This window comes from Macaca thibetana, chromosome 18 (assembly GCF_024542745.1).
Source record: "Macaca thibetana thibetana isolate TM-01 chromosome 18, ASM2454274v1, whole genome shotgun sequence".
Taxonomy (NCBI): domain Eukaryota; kingdom Metazoa; phylum Chordata; class Mammalia; order Primates; family Cercopithecidae; genus Macaca; species Macaca thibetana.
The window spans coordinates 27,626,728-27,651,853 of NC_065595.1; the positions used below are offsets into that span (position 1 = coordinate 27,626,728).

Below are 25,126 nucleotides of genomic sequence, written 5' to 3' on the forward strand. Positions count from 1 at the left end.
ATTTATCTCTTTTTTTTTTTTTTTTTTTTTTTTTTTTTTTTGAGACGGAGTCTCGCTCCGTCACCCAGGCTGGAGTGCAGTGGCCGGATCTCAGCTCACTGCAAGCTCCTCCTCTCGGGTTCACGCCATTCTCCTGCCTCAGCCTCCCGAGTAGCTGGGACTACAGGCACCCGCCACTTCGCCCGGCTAGTTTTTTGTATTTTTTAGTAGAGACGGGGTTTCACCGTATTAGCCAGGATGGTCTCGATCTCCTGACCTCATGATCCACCCATCTCGGCCTCCCAAAGTGCTGGGATTACAGGCTTGAGCCACCGTGCCCGGCCTTTATCTCATTTTTAACCATAAAAATGTCAACTTTTATACCTCCACGTTTATTTTTCTGATTACACAAATGGTACACCACTTTGAATAAACAAGAAACCACAGTAAAAAATAAAAAATAAGCAATAACCACTACTGTACTGAGTACACTTTTCACCTGCTCTGTGTCTACAGATTCTAAGTATGGCAATTGTTTTAACCTCATTCTCAAAGAACAGCTTGTATTCCTTTCTTGCCTGCTCCCTTACCAGCCTTCCTGCTTTGTCAAGATCATTACATTATGGTCACATATTTTATTTTATGTAAAGTGACTATATAATTATTAACCAAATTGAAATTTCACATTGTTCTCATTTACATCACATAAACCTGCTTCTTTTTATAACTGTTTCAGTAAAATTAAAAATAAAAATAAAAAAAAGATGAATAAGAATATGTGGAGTGCACAGGGCAGATAGTAAAGCATATGCCTGAGACGCTTTGGTCGGATGCCTGGATATGAATCTGGATCTTCCCTTGGGATAGCTACTTATCTTTCTGTGCTAAAATGCCCTCGTTTGTAAAACAGGAAAATAACACCTAAGGTTGGGGTGTGGATGTTGAATACCTCTTCCTCAACACTGATGTTTTCTTCCCTAGAGAGGCAACTCCTCGAGGGAATGACTTCCGGCCTCACCACTCCCCGATACCCACTTTTTCTTGGGTTGAGGGGAGCCTGGATCAGGATACATGACAGATAAATTAACCAGCCTGGAAGTTTGAAGAGGCTCCTTTCACCTACAATTCTCTCTTGGGAACAGGCCCGAGCAAAGAGAGCAAGTGCTCTTCATTGCTACCAGCCACCAGGCAGTGGGACACGCTGACACCTGAGTGATATCCTGCCAAGACAGACACTACCCGTGTCCAGATGGGCATGTCCCTCTCATGCAGTTGCAAACCACATGCTCAATGGCAGTTTCTTCAACAAATTAAGGTGATGTCTGACTTACCCTATGCCTTACTGCTGTTCTTGTTTCTCACTTACTACAGAAGTACAGAAGGTAAGAGCGTTGTTATTTAATGGGCTCCACCTACATACCTCCCACAGAGGATACTGTAACAAATAGATGTCTCACATGGTTTGAACTCAGTAAATGCTGTTTCTAATATGTCTATATCTACATATATGTACATATATACACATATAAATATGCACACACATGTGTGCATATGTACATGTTTTACATATGTGTATGTACACATAGATATTACTAATGCATATTAACCGTATTATATTACTTTAATTTATGTTGTCAATTTTTTTAACTTTTATTTTAGATTCAGGGGTATCAGTACAGGTTTGTTATATAGATAAGTTGCATCTCACTGGGGCTTGGTGTACAGATTATTTTGTCATCCAGGTAATAAGCATAGTGCTGGATAGCTTTTTGATTCTCATCCTTCTCCCACCCTCCACTCTGAGTAGGCCCCAGTGTCCCATGTTGAAAACTAAACATCAAGTACATAAAGACACACTTTACATCTTTGTGTACACATGTACTCAATGTTTAGCTTCCACTTATAAATAAGAACATGCCATATTTGATCTTCTGCTCCTTTATTAGTTTACTTAAGATAATGGCTCAATCCATGTTGCAGTAAAGGCCATGATCTTGTTATTTTATACAGCTACATGGTATTCCATGGTGTATATTTGCCACATTTTCTTTATTCTATCTACCACTGACTGGCATTTAGGTTGATTTCATATCTTCGCTATTGTGAATAGTGCTGCAATGAACATACGCGTGTATGTATCTTTATGGTAGAATGATTTACATTCCCTTGGGTATATACCTAATAATAGGATCATTGGGTAAAATAGTAATTCTGTTTTAAGTTCTTTGAGGAATCACCATACTGCTTTCCACAATGGCTGAACTAACTCACATTCTCACAAGCAGTGTATAAACATTCTCTCTTTTCTCCACAACCTTGCCAATATCTGTTATTTTTTTGACCTTTTAGTAATGGACATTCTGACTGGTGTGAGACGGTGGTTCTCATTCTGGTTTTCATTTGCATTTCTCTAATGATAAGTAATGTTGAGCATTTTTTGGATGCTTATTTTCAATATTTTTATATTGAAAATTTCTTTATATAACACTGGTCAAGGTTCACTAGAGGTATTGTAACAGAGACTAACCACCTGGCCTAAGGAAAAACCAAAGAAGCATCTAAGTGTCATGTCACTACCAAACTTTATGTGGGCATATGTGCACCAATGAAACATGAAAAATTTATGGAATAAAACTTTCCAAGAGACCGAAAGTATTCACTTCAGTGGTATAGAAATGCACTGCCTGCAGTGAAAAAAATTATTAAATATTTTCTTGTACATCTTTGGATTGTGTATCAAACAGCATCTAATTGTTTTCTAATTTACACAATTCACAAAGAAAAAATGCCAGTATGAGTGCACACATGTATGCCAATACATATATATGTGCGTGTGTGTGTGTGTTTAGGCTAATTTAGTTTATCCTCAGAAATCAGTATTTGCGTATGCTTATCTTAGATATCAATGAAGCATTACATGTCAAAATAATGTGCATTAATTTGAAGAAAAATTTGACCTCATGCTTTTGCAAATAAAGGTTTACCTATGATGAGTGTAAATTCTAGCGTATTCCATAACCAAATCTGCCTTATGATCAGTAATACAATTTCCATCATAACCATTTGTGTTACTGTATTTTGACACTACAAATGTGAAAGTTCTCTATTTTCTTTGTTTCACTAAAATATGATTGAATTAAATTGTGCCATTTTAAAGGCAGCTAATATTTTAGTTAGTATAATATTACCTCTAAATCTAGAGTTTAAGTCTTTTGCCCATTCCTAGTTTAATGTTTATGGTTTGATCAAAGAACAAGCAACTTCATTACCTAACCTATGATATACATTATTACTGTGCCCACATATGAAAGTGTTTTCTGAATAACCTTTGAAGACAAAAAGCAAAATGGATGGAATAATATCATGGTATATGTTAGCAGATATAATTAGCATATGATATATTTTCATTTTTACTTAATAACTTTTAAATAGACTTTGATTTTTCTTGGATTCTTTAAAAGGCAAAAAGATTTATTCCAGAGGAAAAATTCCTAAGAGTCAATGTTTGGTTGTTGTTACAGAAGAAAAGCAACTTAAATCCAAATGTTAAGGCACCTTCTCCAAACTACATAATTCAAATAAAACTGGTTAAAATAAATCTGGAGTAAATGATAAAAATAAGTGTTTGTTTGAATATCTACCATGTATAAAAATTATTCGTTTGCAATGACACATGGGTAATCCTGCCTTCTGGAATATAATGAACCCCTCAATGATCCTTAAATCTCTTTAAATTATATTCTTGCTATGCAACTTTTCCTTACATATACTTGATTTTAATGGTTCACTTTCAACATAACACTCACAGTATTCCCATGTTAATAAAACAATCTTACCAACATACTGAATTTAATGTCAGAAACCCTGTCATCTCAAATAAAATCTGCCTTTTTCCCTCAAGAATAAATATTTTGTACAATTTCTCTCATTTTTTTCTTCATTTATTTTCCCAGATATTTTGGAATACCATATTTATTATTCAACACTTCTGCCATTAATAATTTTTGGTATTTTTCAGCCGTATCACTGGAATAATTAAAGCATAACATATCTGTATTTTAACTAATAAATAAATATTCAAACATTGCATATAACCCCTATGCAATTAATCAGAGCAGAGCAAGGACATGTGTGGAGTATTGGGACTTTGCAATTTCACACTAATAAACATAGGAATCAATTCAGCGATGAGCATTTAAAATGTTACGGTGATATATTTTGAAAGGTACAATATAAACTCATCTCCAGCCACTAACTTACCCAAGACTGTGAGCTCTGCAGAGGCACTAATATTCTCATTTTTATATGTGACAACACAGGTATACATTCCACTGTCATCATCTGTCACGTTGGAGATAAGCAAGTTGCTCCCACCCAATAAAGAATACTTTTTAGACCTGCAAGACATAGGGTAGGTAAAGAGTAAATTAACACATGTATATATTAAGCAAGATACTCAGAGCTTTAAATGACCTCCACCAAAGCTCAAACTAAGATACTGGAAAGAAACTCTGTATCATAGGGGCTTGATTAAAGTCTCACTTATTTATCAAAAAAAAATCACTCAAGGTAAACTACTCCCATTGGAAGATTGTGTGTAGTGATCAAACAAATGAAGCAGATTAAACTTGAAAGTAGCTTTAGTGCTAAAAACTGATAATCTAGTCCTAATCTCTCATTTTGGATTTGAGAACCTCAAGGTCTAGAGAAGCGGTCCTCTGGAGTGAAAAATCAACGTCCTGTGCCCTGAAATCCAATTTAGTGATCTTTGTGCAAAACCATATTTGCTATTGCACGAAGAGTGCTTGGCTATACCCAGAGAACACACCTTGATGTGCTGAAACTGTAACTGGATTTCCTGTGTATTCTAATGTTCTCAAAAATATTGTAATATCAAACACCATGCCTTGTTGTTATCTAAGTATTTAAGGTAAATGAAATTTAAAGATTAATTCATGATTGATGGACTTACCTTTTCTTTAAAAATAAGTATGTTAAAAAGGAGAATACCAGTCCTCAAAAATCAGTGAAATTAAGTAAGATCCATTTCATCAGAAGGACTAAGTATTCCATTCTATTGAGAGTTTACTTTCTAACTGTACCTAATATTAATGTTCCAGCAATTCAAAGCCAGCCAAGTTCTCCTCTCTTCCCTTAAATATTTGTTAGAGCTCGAAATATGAGCAATATAGTTGAAGTTCAAAAAAAATTGCTGAAACTCTGTAAAGACATGCTACATATTTGAACTCAGAAAAATTTAGTTTTATTTTTCTCCTTAGTTTTATTGAAGTGAAATTGACAAATAAAACTTGCATATAATAACAGTGTAGACTGTAATGTTTTGGAATATGTGTACATTGTGAAATGATTATCACAATTGAACTGATGATCATATCCATCACTTCATGTAGTCATCTTTTGTGTGTGACACAGAATATTAAGGATCAAACCTCGCTATATACCACTTTCTTATAATGGAATCCACCAAAATTTCTCTGCTGAAGATTCTTTGGGCAGGACCATCTCAGAGGCAACCCTGACTTTCTCAGTTTCCTTTCAGAATTGATCTCATGGATTTTGATCTTTTCCTCATCTTCTCATCCCAGTGGCTGTCTTTCATATACTGTATCACGCCAACAAATGTGGAAAAATATTCAATTATTATGAAAAACCCTAATACTGTAGGTACTTATATCAAATTAGAGAAATATAAATAGCAGCATATACTAATACAAAAGTACACAGTACAAAAAAAGTCTTAAATGTGAAATACCTGAGTTGGATGACTTCCTCGCCTCGTAACCAGGTAAAACTTGGCGGAGGATAGCCAGAAACACAACATTCCAGGACAGCATCTTTTCCTTCAATGGCTACTACATTGGATGGTCTTTGCAGAAAATACAGCTGTCTGTGCAGTCCTGGATCTATGAGAGGAAAAAACAGTATCACATAATGTATGAAAAACATTGCAAAGATAAATGGTATACTTTGATTTTTTTTCCTAACCAGACAAAAGATGAAGAAAGAAAAATGGAAAGATGTCAATGAAATTTACAAACTCCTAAAACAGTTTTTTTCATCCCAAGTTTATAGGATTATGGTATTGAAATATTCTTAGCTGTAGATGATGTCATGATATAGGGCATCAGCTTGAGGCTATTCATGTATCTGAGGTTACCTATAAGTAAGCAGGCCTTGTTTACTTATCGGCATTGGAGAATAGAAAAATGTCAATAGCTTTTCTAAATGTTATTATCCAAAACTTTTTGATATGTTCAGTTTGCCTACCACCAATATCTATTCTATTTTCTTCTACATTGTTTATTGCTTCTGTGGCTCAGAAAATAAGAGAAGCAAATAGATTAGAATCTGACATATTCAAATTGTGTTAAATAGCATACAGGTACTGAGGATTAGAATACACAGGTGCTGAGAAAATAACTGCTTTCTGAGCCTGAAGCAAGGGGATAGAAAAAGATGGCACAATCATGGGGTAAATATGCTCAGTTATAAGAGATAAAAGCCAAATAATGAATTAGAGAAAAATATATATTTAAAGAACAAACAAACCCACGTAAGGATATTGCAAAGAGCAGGCTAGAAATATAAGAAGATACCTAGGAAATGGTAATTCTTAAAGATGCAGGAAAGACAGATTTGAGGAAAGAATGAAAAGTTTCGTACTACAAAGAGGTTAAGCAAAATGTACTAGAATCCAAGTAAGGAAATGGTCCAATTATTCATCCATCCCTATATCCATGGTCTTTGTAATTTTGCAATTCCATCTGTAAAGAGGTGAACTCTTTCTCCCTACTTCTTGTTGTTACTTGCTTCCACCAATTAAATACAGCGGAAATGAAAAAAAAAAATAAAGAAAATAACTGCTTTCTTAGAAAAGGAATTTACATTTGTATAACTTGAGTTGGTTTATTTTATAACTAATCTAACTGTCTGGCTTGTTTATTTTTAATTTTCACAACATTTGAAAGAGTTTGCCCCTAGAGCTGAGACCCTGGGTCAGTGAAGGGCTCTGCACCCTTCTACTTCATCTGATGCATTTACTAGTTCTATATATGGAACATTATTCACTTTCACTAGCAGATAACTGAAACAGTGTTTATGCAACCTAGGAATTCTTTTGATTAAATCCTTAAATACATTTCATCCAAAGTTGCTAAGATTGTATCAGGTGGAATAAAGGAAAAATTCACAAAGTTCTAAGCCCAGAATGCAATGCTCAGGTAGGCTTGCTGAAAGTTAAGAGCTTCTATTTCCCCTTCTATATAAGCTCTACTAATAATGCCTGGGGACACACCAACACCAGTCCTTAGAGGAGGGTATTCTACCCATGGCAGTGTCCTCTGACCAGACCTGTGGACTAAAATCATGTCACTCAAAGTTTATTTGAGACAAGATACTGTGTTTTCAAGTACCCATTAAAATCCACATCTCCTGAGGAAGGCTTAATTGAAGCCATCTTCAACCTAATTCATTCAGTGGGATTATCCTGTAATCTGTCATTTTGCAGAGTCAAAGCAAAATCTGGATGCAAAGAAAATGAGGCAACGAAATCTTTTGAACTAGGATTGGGGTGAGGAGAATCGCTGAGGGAGGATAGACCCAATGGGGTCATAGCATGAGCTGCTGGTGATCAGAGAGGATATAAAGTGGGAGGGGACGTAGGACACATTTGACATTATCCTTAGTTTTCATCAGCCTGACCCAACTCCACACAGGTGAATCACAAGGTGAATCACAGGGTAATAAAAGACACCTATTCTCAAGCTAGTAGTTGGGACAGTAATTGTTACCTAAAGTATTCTTTGTGTGGAGAGAGAAAATTTCACACTTTCTCAGTCTTCCCACATTTGCTTCTGGTTGTTCCAGCAACAAAAATAAATACTCTTCACAATGAAAATATTGAGAGCATTTTCCAAATAGGTTCATCTTTATTATATCAATATTGTAGAAAAATATCTCAGAACTTTTGAAAATTGCTGATGCTATGCTCCATTTCCTTTCTTCAAAGTGACTTTTCAAATCTCTCAAATATGGTTTGAAAGACAATACAGCTTATCGATAAATTTCCTGAACAGGAAAGTTCCCAAAATTTGTATTTACAAATAGTTGTCTTGATATTAGAGGCCTATGCATTTTAATATTTTACTTTCACCACCTGCTCCTCAGTAGAAATGTTTCTACAACTTATACTACCCAATATAGTTTTACAATATCCCCTGTGAAAAACATCAAGATCTACTTAATCTTCTAGCTTAAATAAAAATTACCTGGGACCTATCAACAATGCTACTAATTAACCCATGGAAGAGACACTTTTTCCTTTTTTATTTATTTATTTATTTATTTATTTATTTATTTATTTATTTATTTATTTTGAGATGGAGCCTCTCTGTCACCCAAGCTGGAGTGTAGTGGTGCCATCTCAGCTAGCTGCAACTTCCACCTCCTGGGTTCAAGTGATTCTCCTGCCTCAGTCTCTCAAATAGCTGGAATAACAGGCATGCTCCACCATACCTGGCTCACTTTGGTATTTTTAGTAGAGATGGAGTTTCACCATGTTGGCCAGGCTGGTCTCGAACTCCTCATCTCAGGTGATCTGCCCGCCTTGGCCTCCCAAAGTGCTGGGATTACAGGTGTGAGCCACCATGTCCAGCTGACATTTTCTACTCAAACTATTTTACTTCATCAGAAAACAAAATCATGCAACACAAAATGGTTATTTAATATTTTATTTAAAAATTTTTATTTACTAAACAGTTGAACAGATAGATAGGTCAGAGAATTGTCATATATCAGGTCCCCATCACTTGCAATGCAGTTTCTCCTATTATAAACATCTTACACTAGTGTGTTATATTTGTTACAATTCATGAACCAATATTAATATATTATCATTAACTGAAGTCCATAGCTGCCATTCTGGTTTGTCCTTTACTTTTCATAATTCTATGGGCTTGACAAATACATGTCATATCATTTGAAATAATCTCAGCATCCTAAAAATCCCTGAGCTTCACCTATTCATCCCACCCCTGCCATCCCTACCAAACTCCAGGCAACCACTGATCATTTTACTATTTCTATAGTTGTACCTTTTCCACGATGTCGTATCACTAGAATCATAAAGTACATAGCCTTTTCAGACTGGCTTTTTTCACATAACAATATACATTTAAGATTCTTTCATGCGTTTCTGTGGCTTGATAGGTTGCTTATATTTATTGCTGGATAATATTCCATTGTATAGATGTACCAGAGTTTATCCACTCATCTTTTGAAGGATACACCTTGGTGGCTTCAAGTTTTTGGTGATTATAAACAAACCTGCTATAAACATTCAAGCGTACATTTTTATCAGGACACACATTTTCAACTCAATTGAGTAAATACTTTGGAGTGCAAGTGCTAGATTGTATGGTAAAACTGTTTAGCTTTGTGAGAAACTGCCAAACTGTCCTCTAAAGTGCTGTTCAATTTTTCATTGCCACCAGCAAAAAGAGTTCTACATCCTTGTCAGCATTTGCTATTGCCATTTTTTTTTAATTTTAGCCATTTGAATACATGTGTAATGGCATATAATAGATGTTTTAACTTGCAATTCCCCAATGGACGTATGATGTTACACATATTTTTATGTTTACTTTCCATTTTTATATCTTCCTTGATGAGGTGTCTGTTCAGATTTTTTATCTATTTTTAAATTGATTTCTTTCCTTATCATTGAGTTTTAATAATTTGTTGTTTGTGTCAGATTGAAGTCCTTGATCAGAAGTGTGTTTTGCAAAATTGTTTTCAATCAGTGGGTTGTTTTTTCAATCTGTGGGTTCTTTTAACAGTGTCTTTTGTAGAAGATACATTTTTAATTTTAATAAGGTCCAACTTATCAACTTCTCCTTTCATGGGTTATTATTTAGTTGTTATATCTAGAAATGCATTGCCATATTTGCTTACCTATATTTTTCCTACATTATCTTCTAGAAGTTTTATAGTTTTGTGTTTGTATTTAGGTTTACAGTTCACTTTGAGTTAATCTTTGTGAAAGGTATGTCTGGATTCTTTTTTTTTTTTTTTTTTTTTTTTTATATGGACATTCAATTGTTCCAGCACCACTTGTTCAAAAGGCGATTTTTTTTCCCACTGACTTGATTTTGCTCAACGATCAACTGACTGTATTTGTCTGGGTCTATTCTGGGGAGTTCTCTATTCCATTGATCTATTATTTTGCCAATATCACACTATCTCAACTGTTGTAATGTTATAGTAAGTCTTGAAATCAGGTAGTGTCCACCCTTCAACTTTGTTCTTCTTATTCAGTATTGTGCTCACTATTCTGGGTCTTTTGTCTTTGCATGAAACTTTTAGATTCATTTTGTTTAAATTAAGAAAATTACTTACCAATATTTAATCTTTGTTTTAAAATATCAGTGATCTAAGCATCACGGGCTTATACAGCCAAAAAAGAACCACCTACTTTTCCATTTTCAGATGGAGCATGTATGGTGCAGATTACTCCAATTTTGACTTGGCTCATTTCAGTGACGTTTGTTACCATTGTGGCTTCATAGGCATTGGAATTTGTGACATTCATTATACGAAAATGTCAGCTTTTGACAGAAAAACATGATTTTATTTCCCCAAGGTATTTCTTTGTATCATTTAATAAGTTCTAACACTAAGAAAGTTCCCCCAAAAAGTAATATAATTTTTCATTAATAGTAAGTAGTTCATGTATTTTACAACATCGTGCTAGATGAATGATCAATTAATGTTTTAATATTCTCTAATCCAGAAGGGAGGATTTTTACTCTTTTTGTAAGTCAGGCCTGACCTCATATCTTGCTTTGACTGGTAGATTGTGGTGAAAGCCACACTGCATGAGCTCTGCAGCCAAGGTCTCAAAAGGCCTTACAGCTTTTGCCATTGCTCTCTCTTGACACTACCATGTTAGTCTAGCCAAATGGAAGATAGAAAGTCACATGGAGCATAACGGAGGCCCTCAGTCAACAGCCAGCACTAGCTGTCAGGCATGTGAGTGAGGCCATCTTGAAACCTCTCTCTCAGCCAAATGCACATAAGTGAGGCAAAGTGAAACTGGCAGAGAAACTGTTCATATAAACTACAGAATCATAAGAAATCATAAATCATTACTGTTTTGAGTCACTAAACTTTGTAGTTCCTTATGCTGCAAAAAATAACTGAAGTATATTCATAAAAATGAAAACAAAACAAGATCTCAGAAACTTAAAATACCAAGCAACTGTTTTTGTTATTTCAGTTTGATTTTTAGTTTCTGTTTTTGCACTGTTGGAATGTTCTACAGAAACATTATTAAACTTGATACCTGCCTTATTTTTTCTTTTATTTACAATATGAGTTTTAGAGAGTAGGATTAAGAAAGTATATTTGTATTTTTAAATGAAGAGGAAAAAGATGCAATTTTCAAGGTTAACATTGTGTGATGGAATTATGGGTGGTTTTTTCATCTTTGGATTCTTATGTATTTTCTAAAGGTTTTTAAATAACATGTAGTATTCTCAGAGTACAGAGTTATCTTAAACTCTAGTATTGCAAAGTGTAGAGAAATTGTACCAGCAGCAAACAATTATAAAAGTTAAAGACTAACATTCAAGGCACATATATAAGAGTAAATGAGAGCTTTTCCTCTAAGCTCCGTAGGAATAGATTAAAAAGTCCTGGGAGATGTGAACTTAAAATTCTAGGTTGTGAGTCTTGTTGACTAAATCGATTTTAATGGAACCATGATGAAATCAGTAATTACTGATTAAAAATCGTTTGTGTTCTCATTATATGGGAACCACTATTCATATCCAAATGCAGTTATGCATCTAATAGAATATAAAGACTTTTCCAGTGAATTAATGAACATAGTTCAATTACAGGAGAGGGTATCAGAATGCAAATTTGTAATGTTCTATTTCATAAATTGGTTGACCCTTATGTGGTCATTTTCCTTTTTATTCTCTAAGGTATCCATAGATTTCATTTATTTGTATGTATCTATGACATATTTTAAAATAAAACTAAGAGAAAAATATAAGTGTGGGTCCTAGAAAGCATATTTGACAAGAGCTTTACAGTCAAGCCAGCAGAAAGGAAGGATTTTTTCTAATGTCAAATTTTGGTATTAAAATCTACAAAAGCATACCTCTTTAATGTGATACTCATGAATGTAAATGTACAAAATTATGCAACTACTTTTCTAAATTTATTAAAAGCAGTAATGCTTTGCTTGATCTCAAGCCCAGTTTAGCATTTTCCTATTGGGGAGAAAATATTGACCTGATTCTTTGAACTGGTCTGTTTGTTATCCTGGTGGCAGTACAGCTAATCCTCCCAGACAGCAAGAGGGTGGTATGGAAATAAAGAAAGAGAAAACAGTCATTACAGTGATACTGATCTCAGACTACACAGATTGCATTAAAGTGTGGAACCACCCTATGGCAATATGTTGCCTTTGCTATTCTTTCCTTTCTCTCTTTCCTCTTCACTTTTTCCTAAATAGAAATATTGGCCTACTTTAGCTTAATCTGTTATCCGGGTTGAGGATGATCAGTCTACAATCATTACAACAAAGAACAACGATGCAGACAGTGAATCTCAAACTGTTGGGTCTTAGGAACTTTTGTACTTTTGAAAATTATTATCCCCTTGAAGTCCTTTAGCTTTTGGTTATATAGGATATAGCAAAAAATGCGTTCCATACTAAAAATCAAAACAGACTTTTAAAATATTTATTAAATATTTATTCTTTTTGAAACAGGGTCTGTCTCGCTCTGTTGCCCTGGCTGGAGTGCAGTGGCATGATCTCGGCTTGCTGCAACCTCCACCTCCCTGGCTCGAGCCATCTTCCACCTCAGTCTCCCGAATAGCTGGGACTACAGGCACATGCCACCATGCCCAGTCATTTTTGTTTGGATTTTTTTTTTCCCCCGTAGAGACAGGGTGCCCAGGCTGGTCTCAAACTCTTGAGCTCAAGCAATCTGCCCACCTCAGCCTCTCAAAGTGCTGGGATTATAGGCATGAGCCGCTATGCCCAGTCTACTAAATATTTATTTTTATCCAATAACATTTTTAAAAAAAAACTATATTTGCCAAAACAAAAATATTGAGTATAGTGGTAGTTCTTTCCATTTTTATAAATCTTAAAAGTTATTGGTTTAATTTAAAAATACTTTCTGCATTCACATTGTTCTGTTGTTTTTGTTGAATTACATAGAAGCAATCTGGCCTCAAATAAATATGTACTTGGGAAAGGGAGGTGTATTTTGATAGCCTTTTCACATAATTGTAGAGATATCCTTGAACATTAACAAAACTCAATAAGCAGCATCTTGAAAATTAGTTGTAATGTGAAATCTGGCGCCATATTGATAAATGTTTTGTCCTATGTTATGTAAAAATCTACTGATCTAGCTGGTATTTTGAATAGATCTTTTACCCATGCATGATTTTGTCACATCAATCACTGTTTATTTGGATTGGTACATTGTATTAGACACAGCTTCCAAATGTTGACACATTTATAGAGTAGCAAAAAATTTCATTTGCTACTCTCACCACCAATCCCATCAGAAAGGTGCTTGAATGTTGGAAAGCTGTCAAGCTCCCAGTGGCAGATACATGTTTTGCAAATTTCTAACTTAGAAACTTGAATTTCATTCTTGGCAGTAAATATAATTTTCCTTGAAGTAGCTAGCTCACTTTGTTCATTTATGAGAAATGTGTACCAAGTACCCAAGTCTCAATAGCAAGTTTTTCTATTGACTGTCCTTTCAAGTAAAAATGGTGTTTCATAAAGGAAAAAAAAAAAAAAAAAGGTAGCTAATTCAACTTGAAACTCAAATTATCTCAGAAGTGTTTACCATGCAAAACCCATTATACTTTTAGTTTTGTGTATGTATTTTCCTATTTTGATATTTGGAATACTAAAAAGATGTGTACTTTAAGGATCGAGACAATACAATTAATAATTTTCACTGCTCTATCACGGACATTCTTAAGCCAACATGGTAAAAAAAAAAAAAAAAAAACTCAAAAGATATATTAGTATTATTATGAAAATAATTTTTGACCTTGCAGATCCCCTGAAAGCATCTCAAGAAATTTTGAAGTTCTAGGTACCTATCATACTTTGAGAACAAATGCAGACACAGTCTCATAAAATAATCATGTTTCTGAAATACTCAAGAAGCCCATTTTCCTTCAACATAGAAATAGTTTTATATCTTTCAAATAGAAATTGATAAATTAAATATATTTCTTCTTTTTCCCCCTTTCTGTCCCCTTTTTCTTCCTTCCTCTTTTCTACCTCTCCTGCCCCTCTTATTTTGCATTTGAGTAGTGCAAAAAATAAATATGTTCAATTACTATATTTCAGCAATAGTTTGTTAAAAGTCCAATAGCATCATGGATCATATAACCTGACACATTTACTTACACTTAATATATTCAGAAACAAAAAGTTAGCTCTCATCAGGCCCCATGCCCTAAAGAAGGGAAAATGTATTAAAGGAAGATAATATATCCTTTTAAAAGAATTTTTTTAAAAAAAGGTTAAAACATTACAATGGTCAAATTATTTGAGTGTGTGTGACCTACTGAGAGGCATATTTCACTGTCCATATTCACAGAGTTTCCCAAATGCCTTTGGGGCCACAAAATTTTATCTTCCCCTCATGGTAGACGACTTGGTTGGTCATATGAATTATCCAACCTGCGATGCTTCTTAGAGTCTAAAAAAACACTCCTTACAAATATTTTAGGACACTGGGTGTGATTAAAACTATCCTGAGTAAACTAGAATTTATGCTCATGCAGTGATGTCTACAGCTTTCCTTTAACAGGGCCATTTCTCTAAACAATTATTTAGGAACCTCAACACCAAATTTATGGCGCTGAATCTAAAGAATAACTGAGACATAGAGAAATTAAATTGTGGACTGCCGACATCTACACTGGCAAGAAAAACAATACCAGTTTTCACAACTTAATAACTGTCTTCCTCAAATAACCAGTAGTTGCTTTTAATTTTTATGCTTTCTGAATGCAAAAGCCTTTTTTTCCTCATTGTGTACTCCTTGGTTTTATTAAATTCCTGCCTCCATGGAATATCAAACACATTTCCAAATGGAAATGAAAGGGCACTGCAGGCTACTGTGGTGTATTCTCTTTGATTTCTTCCCAGGCATAAGAGTTACAAATTAATTTAACTTCAGAGAGCTGGTTTGCTCTGTCTGCATCCTCAATTTCAAGCTAACCTACTGTTCACCTGCTGGCTGCTTCGCCATCCCCCATCTAGCTCTGTTTTAGAAAATTCAGCAGGTACCGTGAGCCTTCAAACACCAGTAGGTACTCTAATATGTGCTCTGAGTGAAAAATTCCATGAAACTCCTTCTAACTCTGTGTTTAGAATATTCTTTATTGAAAAGCCAGCCAAATCCAAACTGATCACAGGAATCAGAATTTATTTAATAAAAAAATGAAAACCTCCATCTGGCTGTAAGCCAAGAATCTTTGAACATGGAGGGAGAAAGGAGTCATTTCTCTGGAGCTATTATTCACCACTCTAGGATTCTATTATTTTCCTTCCTCATTTACACCAATTCAGTACTAAAAATGACATTCCCTCTCTGTAAATATCCCTACATCTGTTCATATTTCCTCTTTCTTTCTCCATGTACACATACATATTGCTATTTCTAGTTAGAGTCTGGCGGAAGAAAGGAGAGCATCTATTCTTATCACTGGCGTATGGCTTCTACCCCTTGTGTCTCACAGCAAATTTTGAGTCTATCAGATTCATTTTGTAGCAAGTCTGAAGGAAGTGATTTTTTTTTTTATTTTTAGATTTTTTTTTTAATTTTGCAGCTGACAGTAGAATCCCAGAAAACAAATGTTGCCATTATGATGTGTCAAAGTTAGTTTGGAGAATCCAAAAATCTTCATAATGTATAGATATATGCATAAAGCAGCATGAAAAACTTTCCAGAAAAGCAATGGGTTTGTGATTTTGACTCTTGTTGTTTGATCATGAACCAAAGCATTTGGATTATTTCCCATTTTGCCAGTGTTGAACCAATAAAAGTGTGCCCATAATTTATGACTAAATTTATCTTTTTTTTATGTTCCAGGAATAAATTGATGGCAAATGAGGCCAGAAAAGGAAGCAAGCTCTACAGGTCTTTTCACTATTTTTTTTTTGTGACTTTTGCTTCATGGGTTACAAGTTTGGCTTCTACACACCCTCAGGGAAGCTTTCTTGTTCATGTGAGAGTCACGGATGATTGCCTCACCCTTAAGATGACCCATCTAGGGCTGTTAAATGTCACATTCATAAGTAAATGCAGAAATGACCATATTTTGTCCTCATTAGACTCTTGGGGGGAAAAAAAAAAAAGGTTCTCCCCTTTCCAAGACATATTCATTCCTCTACGTGGAGGATAATCTCAAATACATTGTTTTTGCTTTTGAACTTACGGGAAATAGTAACTTACCAGGAAATAGTAGCTAAGAGAATATAATATAACCCATATCTAACATCACTCAAGGTCAATAATAAAAATAGAAAAAAAAAACTGGTAGATTTGCTGAGGGGGAGATCACAATTTTAGAATGACAGACATGACTAGAAAAATGTAATCAGTCCCCAAGTTTTTAAATGTTCAGCTTGGAATCCTAAGCCTTGCTGATATCCACCCAAAGAGCACTGGGAAAGAAAGAATTATGTTTCAATTCAGAATCAAACAGAAATGGTCTATGTATCCACAGTAAGTCAGTTTAGGCTTATCAACATATGAGGCTTTGTTACATCTGAAAGGAATGTCACCAGCTCCATGTGAAAGACTGGTTACCTTGATTATCGCACAATGGTTAACTGACCTGATCTACTATAACTAAATCCACTACAACACGGTTGTCAGCTTACTCCTGTGCTCTGCCTAGAGTAAGGAGTAGCAGGCTCAAGTTATCATCCGGTGTGGAGAGGGTCTCAGAATGACGTGGAACTTAGTTGTACACAATAAAAGGTATCCTGTCTTCTTTTGGTGTGATTTTTAAGTCAGCATAAACTGACTTAAAACTATTTTTTATTAATTATTGTGTTATAGGATGGCCTTGTGGCTTTTAAGGATTAGATTTCATCTTGCAGACCCAAATTGTTCAACTCTAGGATTGTAAAGGCAGAGTTGAGGGTGAATGTGGAATGAAATAATAAATTAGATCCTTTGTAGTGAAAAGATTTGAAAAGGCTGATTCCTTCTCTTAACAGATAAGGAAACTAAAAGATTTGAAAAGGCTGATTCCTTCTCTTAACAGATAAGGAAACTAACAGTTTGAGAGGATTAGAATTGTTCACCAGTAATGAAGATCAAATATTATCAAGCTTATTTATCTCCTGACTCCTATTTCTAAACCAGTTCCTCTTGTACCACATCATACAGCAAAGGAAAATAATGCTACTGGAGAGGTAAAGAAACGTAAAATCATGTAGCAATAAGTTACTAGAGAGGAAGAAGGTTCAGGAAACTCTGACTTCTCTTAGATGTGAAAATAAAATGCAGAAATCTACCAGGACTACAGATAAATAGCCTAAAGCATGTGTAATGAACTACCAGTAGACAAATTAATACTTATGAGACCCAGAATCCAAAGTCAGGTAATTTATTACCAGAGAAATAATCTTGACATGAAAATCGATTTATTTAAAACTGGAAACTCTAAAATGCTAAGGTACTGAGGACTTTGAAGTTCCAGGCACTGTACTTGCCTTGTCAAACTCAAGCCTCACAACCATCCTATGAAATATGTGATATTACTTGCTACATTTTATAAGATAAATAAATAAAGATTCAGATTAAGTAACATGCCCTAAATTGTACAATTACCAGGTGGTGAAACAAAGATTTGTACTTAATCTGTGTCAGACCCCATGATACTAACCACTTACTATAACAGTAGTTCAAGTCGGGAATTTTTAATATTTATTAATTGGTCAATGTTAAGTCAATGTGAGCAGAATCCATGGAAAATGGATTGTGAGTGTCCATATGCAGACCTTTTCATGCCATCTGAATTAAATCTGATATATCTAGAAAACATGGACTTCACCTGGCTTACATACAATATGATCATATACTTCATTTTTTTTTCTGGTATATATGAGAGGAGCACAAGAAACCATTTTATCCATCTTAAATTATGAAAGGCTAAGTGCACCCTTTTTATGCCCTGGTATAGGAGAAAGTTTTATTCAAACTAGATTCTTATAAAGAAAACACTCTATGTGAAAATCCTACAATGCATAAAAAACGTTAAATATGAGACCAAAATATCAGGTAATGCATTAACCTAATGGGCTGTTCACTTCCTTTTGTTTTTTGGGTGTATGTTTATGTCAGTATATTCATTGCTCAAAAACCTTCAGTGATGCCCAATCATCAACAAAGTTAATTGAATCAATTCTAAATTCCTAGGCATGAGGTTCCAGGATCTCCATACGGTGAGCTCAACTTCTCATTCTGGTTTTATCATCTACTGGAATCATTGTACAGACAGTTCTTCCCTTATGATCTATAAAATAATAATCTATAAAAATCTTCTGAATTTCCCAACTAGTTCCTTGTCTATGTTCATTTGGAACTAGATTTGAGTACCTGAATTTGCCCTTCTCTGCCTTATGTTAGTCATAGGGCTACATGAATTAACCATCTGGCTTGATGATAAATTTTAAAAGTGAAGAAAGTGTCCTCTTTGTTATACAGATCATTATTCCATAGAAATGGAATCTATTTTCTGTAACTACAACCTTTTTTATAGAAAATAGATTAGTTTTGAAATATAAGTAATATTTAGCAAAACTAAAAAGTTTAATGTACCATTGAGGAATAAATTCTTAGTGATGAAGAAAAATCTAAAACTATTTGCTTTCCTTTCAGACAGGATTTTCCTTTCAAATAAGATGGATTTTAGAATGGTTTCTGCTAATATTTATTTCAATAAAAATAGAGAAAAATCATATATATTTTAGTCCAATTTATTTCTTTAAAAGCCAATGTCTCTATTTAGATAAATATTTAGTTCAGGTCTATACAGGGCTCAGAGTCATCTAATTGTAGTTAAACAAACAATAGATTGAATTACCAATTGATCAATTCAATTAGGCCATTAAGCAAACTAAAATAAGAATTCCATTGTATAGGCCAGTAATTGTAGTCAATCTAGTGCCCAAAATTCTGCAATTCAATCTCCTGCTTGGCATTCAGACATGATGTGACATGAACAAAGTGAACTTGACAACCACAATGGCTGCTTCCATTCATCACATGTTCGCCATTACACACAATCAGATATTGTAAAACATCTCAGCTCTGACTTAGTGTTTTGTTACTGATATTTTAAAAAATGCTTTAGAACAATGTATTACTGATTCTGTTACACATGTATAATTTCCAAAAGCCCAAATTTAATTTGTCTTAAAACATTAACCAACAAATGAAACTAGGTACTAATTTTCATACCTTTAATGACATAATTATTTTAATCTGGAAGAGATAAAACTTTATGGGAAAATATCTTCTAAAAAAATCTGTTTTAAACACAATAACACTACTCTCCTACTTCCGGTCTCAATGAAAAGTTCTACTAACCAGCTTTTATCAGAGCCTGGATTCTATCCCCTCACCCATAAGCCGCTTGTGATATGTTTCCAGGACCAAATCAAACATCATTTCTGGATCTTTCCATCTCATCCTCCTTACCATTTAATTCCCTTCCTTCCAGCTTCTTCCCCTTTATTGCTTCCTGCCTATGAGCCAGTCAGAAGGTAAACAGTTCGCCTGAAAAGGTTTTGATCTCTATTTTCTTTATGCTTTGTGCATGGTGCTCTTTTTCCATGGTGTATACTTCTCTTTACCTAGCTAGTACTTGTTGATATGGCTCTTTTGAGGGTAGTGGTGGCTCTGTGTTTTCTTCTTTCACAACACAGCCTACTTGCTTTGTCTATTTCCCCCATTGGACTATAAGCTTTTGTAGGGCATGGTATTCCAACATTTCATTCCTAGCAACCAGCAGGATGCCAGGTATATAAGATTCATTCAAAAGTTAATTGAATAAAGTATTTATTTAATGAATAAAGTGAAACTGGTTGCTGAAAGATAGCACTTTAAAACTACTGTTTGTTAAACTCTGAATTTAATAGACCTCAGTTACTTTGTGATAAAAGACACCTTCTATATAAAAGAGGCAACCTGAAATAAGTTTCACACAGACTTGAGTAAGTGTATTAAATTAAATATTATTTAGAATTATATAACTATAACCACATACACATAAATTCAAACACTTCTTATGAACTATGGTAAAAATGAGTGTTGGGGAAAGTTGCCAAATTTCTCATTAACAGCTATGTCTCAAACTAAAGCAAGATATAAATTACTTCGTCAGTCAACATGGTAATTTAGTGACTCCAGAAAAAAACAAACTTTTCAAAAGTTCTAACCATTCTGGTACCATGTTTAATAGTCCTAAGTCATGCTAATATGATGTTTGTATAGGTGCGTGTATGTATTAACATGTATACACACATATGTATTATATCTGTAATTTATTACTGCCTCACATTGGTACTTAGAGAGAGTGGAAATTGATTCAGAAAGGATTAGCATGATTTTTAAAATGAGAGAACCCTAAGTGGCAACTAAGAGAAGCAGAGATTTGCCATTCATTCATTCACTCACTCATTCATGCTCTCAATCTCGTACTTATTGTGCATTTGTGAATTTGACCTCTACACCAACTTGTAAACTTGAGGATGTGTTAAACGCATTCTCCTTTAGCAAGTTCTTTATTTGACAGCTAGCCTACGAGACAGGCTTAGCCAAGTATAACAATAACTTGTGTGTGTGCACGCATGCACGTGCGCACACGTTCATGTACTATCTTAACTCATAATTTTTTCTAAAGTTTATATTTGAATTCATAGAATTTAGATAAAAATCTTCATTTGATGTGATGCATTTACAAAAATATCAGTTTCAATTCGGCTAAGAAATGCTCACACATCTCAAAAGTACAACATAGTCTCTATTTTAGGCAAATTAACAAAGTAAAATTTGGCTTTAAATAAATCTCCATGGTTTACAATGCAAATGGCTGTTGCAAGGCGAACAAAGAAAGGTAAATGGGGATTTATTATGTCTCTGTGTCTTTTAAAACTTTGCATTTCTAATTTAATATTTCATTAGTTCAACTTGATTCCTTAATACCACTGGAAAACAGACTTTCCTGTCATATTCAGATAAACATATTCTTGCCAATTTTCTATGCAGCTTACCTTGGCTTCCTATCTGGTATACTCAACAGATGCATTATTAATAATATGTGAATATAAATATTTAAAACTTTGTGTATGTAATGGATACATAAATAGATGCATGTATGTTTTGGGAATAAATGCTAGTTTTGCTTCTGTCATTGCCTAGCGGACGAAATGTAAGTGTTGCCAATGTTTATTGACACATTTAAGTCAGTATCCCTGTGACTAATGGAGTACAGAATATACAAAAGAGAGGTTTCAGAGATGTCCTCATTAAAGCACCTGGAAACTTCCAATTGAATTGCCAATTTGCTTTTAGAATTACAGGAATGCTACTCTCTGCATAGCTGAAGTACTTGTGATAACTATACACGGTTAACAGCATGGAGACGGAAGCCAACATCCATGCTTTGAGATGTAGTCAGTTCCACTTTCTCAAGTTTGTGCCTTTTTTGTGATTCTCAGAAGACCATCTAAGTCAGTCTTACAAGTTTGGCTAAAAGAGAAACTAGGCATTACATGAGTATACTACAGTAGAGGTTATTGGAAGAGAAGAGATCTTAGGGAACATCCAATTCAACTCTGACTATTTAGAATCACAAAATGAGGCCAGTATCTTAGAGATTTGCCAGAGAAGAGAAAGTAAAATAAGAGTTGGAGAGAAATGACTTTTTTTTTTTTACCATCATATCAATCACACCCTATTATAATTACTTACATGTGTGCATCCACCCAGAACTCTAATGAGCCAGGCTCTGGGACAGTTTTAGTCACTGCCATATTCCTAGTACTTAGCACCATGCTTCTCAGAAATAAGCGTGTGAATGGACAAGTAAACGATTGTTCAGTCTGGGCGCAGCGGCTCATGCCTGTAATCCCAGCAATTTGGGAGGCCTAGGCAGGCAGATTGTTGGAGCCCAGGAGTTTGAGACCAGCTTGGGCAACAGGGTGAAATCTCTTCTTCACAAAAAAATACAAAAAATTAGCCGGGTGTGGTGCCACAAGTCTGTGGTCCCAGCTACTGAGACTGAGGTGGGAGGAGCACCTGAACCTGGGAAGTTGAGGCAGCAGTGAGCTGTGATCACACCACTGCATTCAGCCTGGGCAACAGAGTAAGACCCTAGTCTAAAATACATATATACATACATACATATATGATATCTATATATATCATATATATGATATATGTCACATATAATATGTGATAATTATATATTATATATCATGTATATATGATATATACTATATGTATGACATATATCACATATGATATATATCATATATTCAAAATTTTGTGTATGTAATAGATATGTAAATAGATGCGTGTATGTGTATCTAGCTAGGAAATTTATTCTAGGGAATAAATGCTAGCTTTGCTTCTGTCATTGCCTGGTAGATGAAATGTAAGTGTTGCCAATGGTTATTGATACATCTAAATCAGTATCCCTGTGACTAATGAAGTACAGAATATACAAAAGAGAATTCTTCACACTTTACCACATTTTCTGTCTGGCACTACAGTATGCTCAGAGGCTAAAAAGTAATGAAGATGTTGCCATTCATCTCTAGAGCTTATTTATTGGTAAACAAAACAGCCCTGTAAAATTAACAAAGTAGGTAAGATCAGCCTAATTTTAATATTGAACTATATATGATTAATATTGAACTATGTATAATATATATCCTATATGTATAGTTCAATATTAACTTAGGGAATGTTCTTAACATTGCAAGTTTTCACCTTCCTCCTTTGAAATGAATAAAAACGACCTCTTAGACTGTCATCAGAGGAAAATGAAAAAATAAGTGAGAAATGCTTACCAGTGGGGCTTGCACAAAGAAACACTCACTAAATAGTCATAGAACAATTGAATGAATAAATGAGAGATACCTGTTTTTCCAGAAACTCCAAGACATGAAAAAAAAAAAAAAAGAAAAAAAAGAACAGCTTTTGGCACAACCTCATTGAATGCTTTGGCAAGCAAGCAAGTAATGATAAAAAGCAAAACACAATGAACAATACAGAACTTATGACCATTACAAATATCTGTTAAAGAAAAAATTGTTTTTCAACTTACTGCAGAGAATATCGTTCTGAAGGCAACAAAGAGCATTGCAATACCTGATAAAATTCTGACTTCTGCTTCATTTCCTGTTCTTGAGCTGGCTGGATTTCGAGCTGAGCATCGGTAAATTCCAATGTCCCCTGGTTGGAGTCGGCTGATCTGCAGTGCTCCAGAGGGTAAGACCACCACTCGGGAGTCGCCTGGGATTGGAGTCAGGTCCTGTTGGTTCTTCTGCCAGTGGATTGTTGGCATGGGCTCCCCAGTGACTTCACACTTGAGTAGCACTGTGTCTCCCATGAAGGCTGTGACAGATTCTGTCTGAGAAAGGAACCTCAGTGGTCCTAGGAGAAAAACAAAGAAGGAAGAGTAAGTCTTCCAAAAAAGGCACAATAATCACCAGTAAAAATAATCACACTTTGTATTCTTTATAGAAAATTATATTTTATAAGCTGTTTTCTCAAACATCATCTCATTTGCTCTTCACACTTTACCACATTTTCTGTCTGGCACCACAGTATGCTCAGAGGCTAAAAAGTAATGAAGACGTTGCCATTCATCTCTAGAAGCTTATTTATTGGTAAATAAAACAGCCCTGTAAAATAAACAAAGTAGATAAGAGCAGCCTAATTTTATAGATAAGGAAATTGAGGCTCAGAGAAGTGAAATTCCACATTCGAGTTCAGTTTCTAGATGACAGTCCTACAGAGAGAAACTTCTTCTTCTGAATCCTGGTCCTATGGACAGAATTCCTGTTACCCTACTTTGGACAAAGGGTTATGAAGTCATGAAGATTCATGAAGGACTGGTCATATGGCATACCTGCAGCAGCTTCAAGAAAGAGGGATGACAGGAACCACCAATTATAGTAACAAAGGACTGTCTTTTAGGGTTTACTGCTTATGGTAAATGTTCATCCACATTTGCCAGCTATGGCTGTGGTGTAGTGAAAAAGATTTAAAAGCTGGAATTAGAATAGCTTGTGTTTCTAGACTAGTTGAGCCACCTACTCTATATGAATACTCTGGAAACTTGTTTCTTTGGACCATGAAATGGGATAACATCTAATTCACATGGTCACTTCAATATTCATATGAAATAACATGTGAAAATAATGCATTCATATGAATGAAGTAAATATAAGGAAAAAATAAAAGAAACTGGCCATTACCGAATATAAGCATAGTGAGAAATAAGCCTTCTCTGCCATGACATTGTACATGAGAGACGTAGATGTTTTCACCTTGCCATCTTGCACTCCCTTTTATGTATAAGTGGTTATTTGTGATCCTAAATTTTGACCGTGAAATTCTTGCGTTTTTTTAAATGATTACAAAGAAATCTATTGGTATCAATTATGCCATCATTGAAAGATCACTGGCAAGTTTATTTTTTAGAGAAAATTCAACTAAATTTTAATTATTATTAATGTTTGCTATTCATCCCAGTTAAATTCTGATATTTCTATATTCATTTGAGTCATTCCAGAATTGTTTTAATTGTATGGACATGTAACAATAAACTTTGATCCATTCATCAGTCTGGGGTTCATGTCAAGTTTTACTAATCATATTTTATGTTACTGTGATTTTTATTTTATAAATTTAAGTCAACATTCCCTAGGTCCAGGTTTAAATTTTGTCAAGAAAGCTTGATTGTCTCATTAATCTTTAGTAAACAAAATTCTACTGTGTTCAGTTTTAATTACCCTTAGTTTGAATTTGCGTCTATT

General features: G+C 34.6%; 1 protein-coding gene across 5 annotated transcripts in view; it reads right to left on the minus strand.

The window, feature by feature from the left end:
* DCC (DCC netrin 1 receptor) overlaps nt 1–25,126 on the minus strand; it is a 1,219,717-nt gene that overhangs the window by 633,741 nt on the left and 560,850 nt on the right. For all 5 annotated transcript variants that reach the window (XM_050767870.1, XM_050767872.1, XM_050767869.1 and 2 more), the window contains exons 3-5: nt 23,454–23,738; nt 5,753–5,903; nt 4,240–4,376 (exon numbers count right to left, since the gene is read on the minus strand). In XM_050767870.1, the coding sequence (XP_050623827.1) occupies nt 4,240–4,376; nt 5,753–5,903; nt 23,454–23,738 (573 nt within the window). The remainder of the gene's footprint in view (nt 1–4,239; nt 4,377–5,752; nt 5,904–23,453; nt 23,739–25,126) is intronic.